Consider the following 13,594-nt stretch of genomic DNA (forward strand, 5'->3'; position numbering starts at 1 on the left):
TATTGTTCTTTGCAGAAATGGGCTTCCAGCCTGTTCGGCTTCTTCCTAATAGACAGGGCCAAGATTGCATGGAGGTTTGGAGCAGTTTTGCAGGAATAAAATAGGAACTGGCAGTTCCAGAGCAATTGGGAAAGGAAGGCGGGGGGGGGGCGGACACTGGGAGAGGAGGAATCCAACATTGTGGTGGGACTCAAGAGCCCCAGTGGGGTTTGCCAGCTCCTCGCTGCCCCATAAGTCGGGAGCTGCACAGGGTTCAGGGCAACGTAGATCTCTAACCTGTGTGAGCTGTTCAAAGGCCAACAGCAAGAACCTGCAGGGTGGGAGCAGGGAGCTCTCCGCCTCCATGATCAAAGGACTCCAAATCAGCAGCTTGACAAACAGGAGACGTGTGGCCTCCTTCGGCAGCCCTCTGCTCTCTGGCCATCGCTTCTTCCCCCGGCAGCTTGTTGGCTGACAACATAATTAAATGGTGGAACTCCCCACCACAATATGTGGCAATGGTTGGAAAAAAGGATGATGGGCTCAGTTCATAGAAAAGAAGTGGCCCGGTTAAAGGAAGCCTCTTGTCCCACACGGAAGAGCGGCCACCAAGGAGCAACCATGGGGGGGGGGGGAGTTTTCTCATGTCCCATTTGTGGGCTTCTTAAAGGAATCTGGTTTGCTCCTGTGGAACAGAGGTCCTGCAGAGCTCACCCCATGTTGCGTCATTAAGGCTGCCCCCAAAAGCAGCAGTGTGCAAGAGAGGCATCCTGATTCTGCCCATCCCTCCCCTCCCCTCCCCCCAGCCCTATTTTGGGAAACAGATTTAGCCACCCCACCAAAGCTTTTCAAAGCTTCCATTCGCGGATCACCGCAAGGAGCTTCCTTGCCAGCCAAGCTGCAAGCCGGGAGAGAGGCTGCGCTTGCTTGCTCAGAGGGGATGGGCACCTCCCCCCAAAACAGGCACCACTTTCTTATCGGAGGCTTTGCCACCCACCAAGCGTGGGAGGGGAGGGGGCTCCGGTTTGGAATCCCTGCATCTCCGGGCAGAGGGGCCAGCTGTCCCCCCCAGTCCAGGCCTGCAACCCCAGAAGTGCCCTGGGGACAACCAGGCTGGGGACAGAGGGAAGAGCACTCTCCCAGCTTGGCCGGAGGGCACAGTTTGTCTCCTCTGATGTGGCTCCTGTCGCTGGCAGCACTGGGGCTCTCCGCCACCCTGCCAGGGAGTCCACAGAATCCAGACACACCCGGCTGTTTTTCTGTCTGGAGGGGCTGAGGCCAAGGGGCAGGGGAGGCCAAGGGGCAGGGCAGCTCTGTGCTCCATTGATGCTGGAAAGCTGCTAAACAGACCTGAATTTCAGAAGCAGTTGGAGAGCTCCCAAATCAATGGGCTGAGCCAGGCCTAAGCAAAACACAGCAGGAAGCCTTCCCTGATCCTGCAGACCTGCATCAGCCCCCAGGAAGAGAATCCACGTGAAGCACTTGGGGAACGAGAGCAGCCAAACTTCCTCCTTCGAGCACCAGAAGAAAAGCGCTTTCTGGCTCGGCCCAGATTTCAAAAACTGAAGGGACACCCTCTGAACCAGGAGCACACGCCACGGCACTGAGCAGCTTTGATGCCAAAGGACTTCTTTGCCTGTTCACTGAGTTCTGTCCCATGTTAGCATTGCAAAGCTCCCCCCTGCACACCCAGAAAACATCACCTGGGCTGACTTTGCATCGACAGAGCAAACTGCCACAAAAGACCTTCTCCCCAGCACAGGGGCCCTGCTCCAAAGTCTCCCCATTTCTCACAAGGCTTTGCCAACAGCCAAACCAGCCTTCCCAGCTGGGGGGGCCTCCAGACCCATTGCGGGGCAACTCCCATCGTCCTCAGCCAGCAGAGTTTCTAAACTTGCGCCCATTCCATCACTCTGAATCACACGTCTCTGAATTCCCGCCCTTATTATTTCATGGCACAATTTCACCGCCTTGGGCGGATATGAACTGAAACAAGCGCATACATATTCACGGGGCTCACCTGCCAAGCCTTTCTTGCAAAATGTAAAGCAGGACAGATAGAATTCAAGACAGCTAATATAAAATTGCAAACAAATAAGTATCACCAAATAAACAATGGCCGTGAGGCCACATTGTGAAAATAGTAGTGCACAGGAAAACAGTCACATCAAAATGCTCTGGGACAGTTAAAACACACCCCAACAGACCCTTTTTTCTCCCTATTTATTCCTAGCTCTGAGGAAGCGCTTGGACACAGGCTATGTATGGAGAGGTTGGGGGGGGGGCAGGGGAGGAAGCGAGCCAATAAGGTGTGAAAGGCCTTCATTTCTAGTCACTTAGGTAGCTTAACAACCCCTCTTCTCCCCACCTGCACCCCTTCAGGGACCTTTCGCATCCGGCAGGCTTCCAACTGTGGCCAGGTGGCCGTGGGGCAAGGATGGTGGATTGCTGGACCAGTTGACCTGATGCCTGAGCACTGAGCGCCTCTTGGCCTCCCCCTCCATCACCTCCCCCCCCTCAACTATCCTGCAGCTTTAAGCAGTTTGGAGAATTTCACAGCTCAGATTAATCCACATGCCCAAGCCTGGGCTCTGTTTGGGCCCCAAGACTGGCTGCCTTCAGATTCCGAGGGGGTGGGGGCTGGGCAAGCCAAGAAAGGCACCTGCTTTAAAGAAGGAGAGGCCTTGGAGGAGGGCAGCTGTTGCACCCATGTATGATTCACTGGTCTTTCGGCATTCCGAGGTGCTGCTGTTCACACAGGCTTTTTCCAGCCAGCAAAACTGGAGCATTTGCTCACACCAAAAAGTAGACCCCTGAGGGAAGCTGTGGAGCTCTGCAAGAGTTTCTGTTCTGGATTCAACACCATCCAGTAAGTGTGGAAAACGCGGGGGGTGGGTGGGAATGCTGACCCTCCACCCTCCTTGTGGGGCAGGAGAAAAGTGCTCCCCCAGGGCCAGGCCAGCTCCGCTCTAACTCCTTAGCCCCAGCCTGGCGGAAGGGGCTGAGTTGCTCCAAGGCCCAACAGCCACCGAAGGGCTTCCTGTAGCTCTTGACGACAACCCCGCAGGGCAGAGCAATGGTCCCCCAGCGGGGCAGAGAGTCGGTGGCTTGCCTGAACCAGAGCCGAGACTGGACGGAGCTGACCCCGAACTCACGCTCCTATTGCCGGACAGTCGCTAGCCAGGGAACCAGCAGGCGGCCACGTTGGCGGGAGCAGATTCCAAGCCGGGGGTGCTTCTCCTCCTCGCAGCATCCGCCGCCGCCCCCCCGCACTCGCTCTGGGCGCCCGGCCTGCGGGAGGGCGGCGCAGGGGTGAAGCCCGCTCAGTCCCGCCGCCTGCTTGACCGGGGGCGAAAGCCTTTGCTCCCTGTCCGGAGCTGCCCGAACAGCTCTCGCTGCGACACGCGGCCAGCGGATCCCCCCAGGGTGGCTTCGGTGGCTGGCCCAGAAAGGAGACCTCGCGAGGACCCAGAGCTGCGCCCGGCCGAAGGGCACAGCTGCAGCCCCGCTTCCTCGGACCTCGCGGGAGGGGAGGCGCTCGGCCCGCCCGTCGCAGCTCCGTCCCCGCCGCCCCGGTCGGGCTCCGGGGCAGAGAGCTAGCCGCCTGGGGCGCCTGAGTCCCAGAGCGCGAATCCTTGCCCCACCCCTCTCTGGCTGTCCCAGCTGGGGATGATGGGTGCTTCACTCCCGGGCAGCTGTGGGGTGAGGTCAGGGCCTGCCAACCAGAAGCAGCCGCCGAACGGCCCTCTTTCTGGAGCCGTCTTCCCTGGAAAGCCGAGCGGGAGCCGAGGGTGCGTGCGGCCACCCCTCCCCTCCCCTCCCCTCCCGACCCCCCCACCCCCCCCCCGCCAGACGCGCCCTTGCTCACCTCAGCGCCCCGCCTGGAACTGCACCCGCCGAGGATCGCCGGGCGCCCCGCGAGCGGCTCTCCTTCCCCGGCTCCGCGCGGATGCACCAACTCCAGACCACCACGGCTGCCGCTGCCGCTGCTTCTGGCGCCTGGCCGGCCGGCCGCCCCCCACAGAAGAAACGCCCACCCCGCGCTCTCCCGCCCCCTCCCCCGCTCCGCCAGGCGGGCCGCTCCCCGCGGAGCGAAGTTGCTGGAACCTCCGAGATAACCTGCCCGCCCCGGTGGAGACCTCACCTCGTCAGACACCACCCACCCTTGGAATGTCCTCCGGGAGGAAACGCTTTCCCTGGTGCTCCAGGTGTTCTCAAGACCAAGACGCCCTCCCCCCGGCTTTCCCAGGCCCCCTCCTGGCCCCAACCGCCCTCTGAAACCTTCGACCTCAGCACAGAGCCCAGAGCCAGATGAGAGTCTCCCATTCTGCGAGGGAGGGGGCTGTAAACAAAGGAAATAAAGAGGGGACCCCACCCCCAGAAAACCAAACCAAACTCTTCCTGGCTGCCTCAGAAATGACCCCCCGCGGGTGGAAAAAGGAGCAAGGGGTGGAATGAGACTATCTCCTTTCTTTAAATGTTTTTAAAAGTCTTTGTGCAGGCACCCAGCCCATAACGGCCTGGCCAAAACAATTGCCAGGGATGGAGTTCAGGTGAGGCTAAAAAGCTTCTTTTAATAGCTTTCTCTCTCTCTCTCTAGTCAACCAAAGGATGAGTTTCTTCCCCCTTTTCAGTAGAAGCCAGGTGGGCAGAGAAGTGGCCTGAGGGGTCTTGACGCTGGAGGAATGCCCAAGGAGTAAAAGTTGCAACACTGAGTGGGGAAAAAAGGAGATGGGTCTTTAAAATGGCACTCTAGGGTTAGAGCAATTAGAGAACAAGAATCCTTGCAGAGGTAGAATCCACCCGGATCATCCAAGGACAGGAGAACTGTGGAACTCCCTGCCGCAAGAGGTTGGCTTGAAGAGATGAAACTGCAGGCAAGGCTGGGCTCAATGGAGGGCCCTTGGTTTCCCAAGGCAGCTGCTTGTGAAGGCCATAAGCCCCCCATCTGGGGGGCGCATCTTCCTAGCCCCCTCGACTGCTGGGCAGGACTATGACCACCATGCCCCCAAAGGCCAAGAGGGACGTGGGGGGCTGCAATCCATCTGCCTTCTCTGAGGGGGCCGCAAGTCCTTGGGTCTCCTTGGGAGGGCCACCTCCCTTGCCTGGCCCGCCCTGGAATCTGAATCTCGGGGGCCTCCCTGCTCATCCCCCCTCCCTCCGGCCAGGCTGACAGCTTCAGTTGGGATCAGACAAGGGCTTATGTCTGTGCCAGAGGGAGGAATTTTCTGGCCAGCCTGGACAGGCCTGGTTTCCACCTCTGCCCCAAGGAAAGCTGGACTGCCAAGGTGCCTGGTGGAGCTGGCTCCCAGCCTGGTCACACTGAGCCCTGGGCTGACTGGCGGCGGGCGGGGGGGGGGGGCATGAATTAAAAACCGGGGAGGGGGGCTGCAGCCCAGTAAGCACTTGAGACTAAATCCCCCAGACCTCAGTGGGTTGGACTGACTGGCACTGCGGGCAGAGGGGAACCTGTCGTAGGATCATTCTGTGTCCAGGGACTCAACACCCTTATGGCCACTCAGCCCCAAAGAGATTCTTTCAGTCCTTCATGACTTTTTCTCCTTCTGCAAAACTTAGAGGTCTGCATCTGCTGACCCCTTCCTTCCTGGTGCTGCAGGAGTCCCCCCCCCCCCCCCCCCGCCACTGGCTGAGAGTCCATCTGTGAGAGAAGGGTGCCCCCTGCTGGTGTGATGCAGCAAATTCCAGCTGCTGAAAAATGGTCATCTCTCCTAGTTGGCTGGGAATCCAGAGGCAGTCCAGATTTGCTGGGGACCCCTGATAAGGCAAGCATGATGGGCAAAGCCCTCTGCCCCTTCCCATGTTGTCCACCATGTACCAGGTGCAACAGGACCAGCTGGGGGGGGGGGCGTTGTCGGCTTCAATTTCAGATTCACACATCTGGAGTCGCTTTGGAGTTGGGTGGCCTAGAAGTTTGGCAGACAAATAAACACATGTGCTACCAGAGGGACGTTGCCCTCAAAGGTGTTTTCAAAATAGTTTTAGCACATTAATTAGACACATCTATCTACATATGACCCAAGCAGGTATCTTAAAGCTCCCAAATTCTGTGTCTGCCTCTAGCAGAAAAGGCTATGCACTCCATAATCCCTGGCCAGTGTGGTTTTTGCAGGGTTCTGTCCCTCCCACCGAGTCTTCCTTGGGCAAACCAAGGCAACAGGAAGTGACACATCTCCTTCATTACATTTTATTTGAACGGGTTGGTTTCCCTAAACCTGTATACAGAAGGCATCAAGCAGTAGTAACACCGATAAGCCCTCGCATGGTTCTTGGGCCCCAGAAAATGACAGCAAGTTTTAAGCTGGAGCCAGTTCCCTGAAGACATCCGTTGTGCAAAGAAGACTCTTGACGTTCACCCCAAGAGTCACTCAGAACAGTCACTGAAGGCTGGCTGGTGTTAGCTGGCTGGTTTTCAAGATCTCAAGAAATCTTTGTGGGGTCAGGCAGGGACAGCATTTCTCAACCTTGGCATCTTTAAGATATGTGGACTTCAAGTCCCAGAATTCCCCAGCAAGCATGGCTGGCTGGGGAATTCTGGGACTTGAAGTCCACATATCTTTAAAGTTGCCACAGTTGAGAAACACTGGGCTAGGATGCCAGGGTGAGACTGAAGAGTTGAACAACCACCCCAGAAGGCGGCAAAGGACATCCACTTCTGCCCCACTGCCAGAAAGCTGCATCCCCAGGAGTGGAGCTCACTCAAAAGAGGCTTTCCTCCTTCACATACACTCCTGGCACAGCTTGTGGGACATTCCACAGGAGCCCGTCCCAGTGCACGACCAGTATCTCTCAGGTGCATTCGGCTCTACCGAGGCAACCGGCTGTCTGAAGCTCAGAGGAAAACAGGTTCTCACTGGCAGGCAGCCCCAGTGAGCAAAGGGGGGGGGTACTGCCCCCCCTCATTTCCCCAAAAGGAGTAAGTCCACTAGAGCAAGGCCACAGAAGAACATCTAAGCCCCAGCTCAGGACAGGGAGGAGAAACATGTCTGCGGCAGCCGCTGCAGATCTTCTGTCTAGGTGGCCTCCAGAGGCCGGAAGGCACCTGCTGGGCTGCAGAGCAGCGGGGGTAGGGGGGCAGGGGGAAGGAGGGGGAAGGCAAAGGAACAGGGCCCAGGCTGGTGAGGGCCTGGTCAAGCTTTGCAACTCAGCTCAGCATCCATTTTTGTGTACATCTCGTAGATTGTGTCAAGGATGGGCGTTGCTTTCATTAAGAACTGGTGGATCTTCTCCATGGTCTCTTCCTCCTTGACCTCCTGGCCTTTCTCCAGAGCCTTCAACAAATCTGACTTGTAGGGGAGAGCGTAGACGGAGCCCTGGGGAGGAAGGCAAGTCAGGGGACAGACAGACGGACGGACGGGCAACCCCTTCGCTCCTCCAGAGGGAGCAAAGGGCTTCTGCTTTTCCGCCTGATGTTCCAGTGTGGGGTTTCACTCTGGGTTCCAGAAAGTGCTACTGTTTTTCTGGGGATGAGGAGGAATCATGGGGCCGCCTTGGCTTTCCCCAGCCTTGCAAAAACCTGCCCCCCCCCCGCACCCACAGAGCCAGAGCATGAGAGCTGGAATTGTTCCACCCCAGAGACCCCCCAAAGCCTTTGGAGGGGAGGTCCAGGGGTGTTGCCTTCACCCCCCCTAGAGGCAGGCCAGGTCTCAGCCAGGGGCCCCTTTTGATCCTGCCCACTCGGGGACTCAGGATGAGGCAACGCTCACCAGAAAGAGCTTCTGCAGCACCCAGCCGTGGTACTTCCGCAGAGCCAGCTCGTAGGCCTTGATGGCGTTCATGCGGATCAGGTTCGGGTTCTCCTTATCCTGCTCACCATCGCAAAGGCTCTGCAGCAGGACCTGGATGAACCGGAGCCCTCTGTGAGGAAAAGGGGGAGAGAGCCCCTCTGAGAGGCTGCCAGGGTCCCCCCTGCAAGGCGGGGCCCCAGGAGGTCTCCTGGCCGCCCCTAAAGGGCAGGAGTGGCTTCGTGGTCACTCCCTCACCTCTTCAGCCACATGAGGGCCAAGGTGGCCCCCACTTTGGGCCATGCCGACCCGTGCATTTCCTTCTCTGCTTCCAAGATGTTCTGAAGGGTTTTGAACTTGGCCGGGTTCGATTCATAAACCGCACGTATTTTCTGAAATCGAAGCAGAAGAGACTCGTGAAGGCCACCCACGGGGCGTGTGGGTCCCACTGACAAATGCAGCCAGTGGAAGAGGTGGTGGGTGGGCACGCGTTTGGATCAGCAGCCCACTTAACCCTGCTCCAAATGAGGCTGAAGCTGCCTCTTCCTGCACCCCTGCTGGTGGCCTTGGCCTCACCCAGAGACTCGGAAAAGGAGCTTCCTTCCTGTTATGCTGACCCACCGTTTCTTCATCCGGTGCCCTCATTTGCAAGCCACAACAGCCACAAACCACACCCAAAACAACGACATGGCAGCTTGCTGCCAGCTGGGCCTAATCCCAGTGCCCATCAGCCAGCCCCTTTCCCCAGAGCCTCCCGGGCCCCTCACTTTCCCAGGATTGGGGCCTCCCTTACCTTAATGTTCCCAGAGAGGTCCGCCTTCACTGGGGCATAGACAATCGGGGCGCCCAGGCAGTCTGTGGGGGAGAGAGCAAAGGTCGGGGGGCCACTTGTTTCCCCAGAGGAGACACCGGTAGCAGTGGGGCTCCTGACCCAACCTGCCGTGGCTGAGGGATGCCTTTGAACCCAGGGTGACTTGATGGGATGGGGAACAGGGCGCTGTTGCAAGCAGAACCCCCCCAGCCCCCCATCAGCCCTGCTGATGAAGGGAGTGTGTTCAGACAGCTATAAGATGCTGTCAGCAATTAGTCCCAGCTGACGGGGAAATTTAATTTTACACCAGGAAGCCATTTCATGGTAGCGGGGGGGGGGGGGGGGAGCAGCTGAGCACCTTCAGGAAGAGACTGGCGAACTGTTGCTCGGGCAGCGGGAGCTGGGGGTGGATTAGATGGCCTTCAAGGACTCCTCCCTCAACCTTGCCATCTCCCTGATTCCAGTCCTTTTACCTGGATCCTATTCCCCCAGTATAACCCACACTGCAGGGACAGGGAGAGGAGAATTGTACCTGTGTGGACTGAGCCACTGGAAGGAAGTTAGAAACAGGTCCCTTTCAGCCTTGCACAGGCAACACACGCCCTGCTCTGGCTGGCCCCTCCTCTGCAATGCTGGGGGGCTTTGGGCAGCCCAAAGAAGCACCCCCCAGTCATGTGGGCCCCTCAAGCTTTGGCCCGGAATGTGAGTAGAACCTGGTCTGTGTGTGAGGTTTTTTCCCTCTTTCAGATGGTTTCCCAGGCACAGAAACATTGTATCATTAATGCGTGTTTTTTTTTCTATAGATTTTAAATGATTGTTTCAACTTTGCATTATCGTCTGTTGCTGGCAGGCTTTCCTGAATTGTTAGCCACCCAGAGTCACTATGATGCGATAGAGGGGCCACACAAATAGTTGAAATAAACAAATAAATGGATCCTCTGGGTGAGTCTTGGCTCCCAAGGAGGTTCCTTAGACATTTTGCAACTTGCAGCACTTTATGGAACTACTGGTAGAAGTCGGGGGGGGGGGGGGACAGAAGGGCTTCTCTGAATGCCAAGTGGACCAACTTGCCAGCAAGAAGCCATCAGATTTTCAAAGCGGGCTTTGTACGTCGGTCACAGAATGACCAATATTGTATGCGCTGAGGCAGAAGAGGCTCACCCATTGTTTCCTGAAAACACTGGCTGGCCTGATGGGATGCGGGGGGGAGGGGGTCCCTCCAGGGGGGAGGGGGGCAGTGGTGGTCTTTGCCACCGGGGGAAGCCGGGGGGGGCGGGCAAGAGCAGGCGGACCCTTCTCGCTCCCCGCTTTGCCACCTTGAATATGGCGGGGGAGGGCAGGGCTGCACCTGGTCCTTGTTTGAACCCCCTGCTCGGCGGTACTCGACCGCATCTGACGGAGTGGGACGGTCGGCGCCAGGAAGGCCTCCCGGGGCCCGCGAGCACACACACACACCCCGCTCTTGATGCCCCGTCCTCTTTTGGAGGGACCCAACGCCGCCCGGCAGCCACCGCCGAGCGGGCTCCCTTCGTGGATCTGCGGCCGGAGCGCTTTCCGCAGCCTCCCGGAGGAGTCGGGGAGGAGATGAGGGAGGGGCCCGGGGAGCGGCCTGACCTCGCGCGGGGAATCACCTGGGTCCAGCAGGCTCCCTCCCACCTGGCCGTTCGAGGAACCCGGGGCTTCTTCGGGTCGGAGCCGCGCTTGCCCCAAATCTGCCCCTGATTGGCAGCCAGGAGACCCGCCCCGCAATTTTCCAAGGGAGGGGGCTCCGGGGCTGCCTGTTTCACCACGCAGCCCTCCGGGCGAGATTCCTCCTCCAGACTCCACAGCAGCCCAGACTTTCCCGTTCTTCTTGTTCCCGGCGGCTTCCTGGAGCGCCGGATAGCTAGGTCTCCCAGCAGCCGCCCAGCGCCCGTCTGCAGACGAAGGCAAGGTTCCCTTTCCACACCCGGGAGGCCCCCTCCGGTCTGGGTGCCGGGACCGGCTGGCTGAACCCTCGGACCCAGGGCCACCTGGATCAGAGAAGAGGCCGGGGCCTGCGCAGCATCCAGCGGGCGGGGGGGGGGGGAGCAGCTGGCTAAGGTGTCTGAGTGGCGCAATCCGACCTCCAAGGGTTGCACAAGAGGGAAGGGAGAGGCCGGCGCACCCGGGAGGCTTCACACAGGTTTCCTGCTTTTCCCATCGGTGAGGGCGAGAGAGACGGGCCAGGCTGCCAGGCAGTGGCAGCAGGCAGTGCGCAGATAGGAGCACAGCTGGCTGGGGAAGCCCATCTCAAGGTCCCCAGCGCAAAACGAAAGCTGGTTCCAACACTGCACCACCATTAGCAGGTGGCGCAAGCCACCCCAGCACAGCATTTCAAGAACAAGTTGAAGGGAGCAACCTGCCCTCCAGCCGCACTAGTGCACCTTGGGGCGGGGCGGGGCGTGGCGGGGCGGGGGGGAGTTAACCAAGTCCAAAAGCATTCAGAAGAAGCTTGCTAAGCCCAAGGCCGAGAATGACGTTTCCAACAAGTTGTTTGTTGGTTATGCAGAAGGCAGGCTGGCTTCTTAATAACCAGGGGGACAGAACTGATTCTTGCTCCCTCGCAGGGCCACCGGAACCTCCAGAAATGCCTTAAAGGAGCCTTCAAGTTCATGGGCCAATCTAGGAAGCCCCTGAATGAGACAGCATTGTCTAGTAGCAGCACCTGGTATTCCCCAGTAGACTGCCCCTATCTATGGAATTTCCATTTTTCTACCATGAGCCTTGCACTGAAGGGAGAAATCCCACTTGCTCTCTCAGCTCCTAGCTCAGACAAGCCTCAGAAAGAGCTGCTGGCCTCCCACCTTCCCCTTGTCCCTTTTCAAAGGAAGGCGCTTCTTTCCCTCCCTGAACTAACTTAACTCTTGGAAAGGCTCCGCTGACCCCCCCACCTGAACTCCCCCACCTGCTGGCATGCCCTGCTCGTGCTTGGAGGCCTCGAGCCTCATCTGTTTCTGAGGCCACCTTGGAATGTGCCCCCCCCAAAAGAAAGTGCCTTCTCAGTTGCTTGGCTTGGCCTTCCCAGGCCTTTGCTTTCCATAAAGCAGAGAAGGATGAAAGAGGGCAGGCTGAATTTTTAGGAGCATCAGTTTCATCCATTACGAAAGCGGGCTCCTTATCTGAGGCCCAGAGATCTCATTTCTAGGGGCATCTTGAGAGAGAGGCCCAGCTCCACTGCTAACTTAATATCTCCGCTTGCTTGTGTCCAGTCTGTCAAGGAGCCAGACGCCCATCCAAGGGGCCTGCTGGCCTCCCTCCCAAGGCAAAGCACTGGCAGGGGAAGGCAAGAGACCAGGCGCGGCCAAAGAAAGCCAGTGCAGGGGAATGGCAGGAGCTGGATGAAAAGGCCTCCCCAGGGGTGTGATAGCCTCTGGTGCAGGGAAGACCATGCTCAAGGCAGCCAAAGGGCCCTCTGCACATGCCCCAAGACACAGACATTAATGAAAGACCAGGCCCAATTTAAGTTACGTAGCAACAACATAGTTCCACCCACCCCCAAAAGAACAAAGGAAAACAAAACCTGAATGGAAAAAGTGGATCCCTGATGTCTGGTATCTCTGTCATTCAGTTTATTTAAGAATTAAAGTCTCAGTTTCACATTCTCTGCAAAGGCTTTGTATCCCTCAAGCCAGTCTGGCAACCTCTGCAACCTTTTGTCCACTGGGACACCTAGAAAGATCTGCCGCTTTGCAAAGCCCTGACAGGTGGCCTGGGCCTCTGCTGGGGAAAGTGAGGCCAAGGGAGAAGGGCCGGCCAGCCCGACCCCAGGATTTCAGAGGAAGCCCCGGAAGCAGTGTGGGGCAGAGAACCCCAATGGGATCCAAAGGGCCTGTCTAGAAATGGCCCCCGACTTCCCACCTCAGCACCTGCCCAGGCACTCCAACTCTGCACAGGCGCAGCTCCTGCTCTTCCCCCCACCCCACCCTCCAGCTGAGGATGAAAATGGGAGGCGTCTTTAGCCTCCAAAAACCTGGACTGTAAACCCCATCCTCCACAGCCATCTAGAGCAGGAGCAGTCTCAGGAGGCAGTAGGAGGATGGGGTATCCTCGAGGCTTCCTCCCGTTCTCAGCCGCCCCTTCGCGGAGCCCCAAGGAAGCGGGAACCCCAAGGCTCCCCCCTCGCGCAGCCGCGATCGCTGGACAAGGATGCCCTTCCCTGCAGGGCTATTGTTGCGACGGGAAACTTTGCGAGCGTCCCTCCCCTTTCCTGCCCGGGAAGCCCGCGAGCCGGCCCGGCCGGTGCGCTTCCCCGAAGTCAAGGGGCGCCGCCGCGACTCACCAAAGAAGGGCGGCAGGTGCGTCACGACCTCCAGGAAGGGCTCCGTGTCGATCTGCTTGTCGGCCGGCAGCGTCCGGAACTCGTATTCCAGCAGCAGCGCCATGGCGGGACCAGCCGGCTCACCGGGCGAGTCAGGCAGAAGAAACCCCGTCGCCGGGGTGGAGCCCGGCATCGCCGGCCCCGAGGGAGGCGGGGCGCCGGCGAGCCTCCTCCCGCGGCCCGGGGCGGAAGGGAGGCGAGCCACCTGGCGCGGGGCAGTCTACTGCGGCGGAGGGGAGTCCGGCCCCGCGGAGGAACTCAGCCGGGGAGGGCGGGGCTGACAGGGGGCCCCTTCGGACAGGGCGCTGGCTGGGCCGCCGTCCGTTCAGCTGGCGCTGCCAGGTAGCGGAGCGGCTGCAGCCCCGGATCCGGCGAGGCCGAGTCGTGCTTGACGGGCTGGGAAGCGCGCCGGCCGCGGCTCCGCTCCGGGCTTGGCTCTCCCTGGGCGAAAGGCGGGGGCGCGGCGCCCAGATTTGCGGTGGAGCCTGGCCTCGGAGGAGCAGCAAGCGGGGACGGGGCGGACCGCCTCTGCCCACGTACGGAAGGCCTTTGCGCTCCCCCGCCTCGACGGGCCAAGGCTTCGGGGTTGCCAGCCCGGCGCCAGCCACCCTTTCTGAAGAGTACGGGCCGACTCGGGTTCTCCAAGCCCGGCTGGGCATGATGGGTGCCGCAGTCCGGCTCGCCGCTGTGAAGACCCCGCTTGGCAGCTCGGCGCGGCGGAGC

General features: G+C 59.3%; 1 protein-coding gene across 1 annotated transcript; it reads right to left on the reverse strand.

The window, feature by feature from the left end:
• Positions 1-6,168: 6,168 nt before the first annotated feature.
• On the reverse strand, positions 6,169-13,024 carry GLTP (glycolipid transfer protein). Its single transcript, XM_063315650.1, has 5 exons — positions 12,833-13,024; positions 8,515-8,576; positions 7,980-8,113; positions 7,704-7,854; positions 6,169-7,310 (listed from the first exon to the last, which is right to left on the reverse strand). Exons 1-5 carry the CDS (start codon positions 13,002-13,004, stop codon positions 7,128-7,130), a joined length of 702 nt encoding a protein of 233 aa, XP_063171720.1. The 5' UTR covers positions 13,005-13,024; the 3' UTR covers positions 6,169-7,127.
• Between the last annotated feature and the right edge of the window lie 570 nt (positions 13,025-13,594).

This window comes from Candoia aspera, chromosome 15, assembly GCF_035149785.1.
Source record: "Candoia aspera isolate rCanAsp1 chromosome 15, rCanAsp1.hap2, whole genome shotgun sequence".
Lineage (NCBI taxonomy): Eukaryota > Metazoa > Chordata > Lepidosauria > Squamata > Boidae > Candoia > Candoia aspera.

Bases quoted from the DNA above. Each gene is read 5' to 3' on its own strand.
- GLTP (XM_063315650.1), bottom strand. From the start codon at position 13,004: ATGCCGGGCTCCACCCCGGCGACGGGGTTTCTTCTGCCTGACTCGCCC. The intron at 8,114-8,514 runs GTAAGGGAGGCC...CTTCGATTTCAG, and splicing joins ACCTCTCTGGGAACATTAAG to AAAATACGTGCGGTTTATGA. The intron at 7,311-7,703 runs GTGAGCGTTGCC...CTTCCTCCCCAG, and splicing joins TGCTGCAGAAGCTCTTTCTG to GGCTCCGTCTACGCTCTCCC.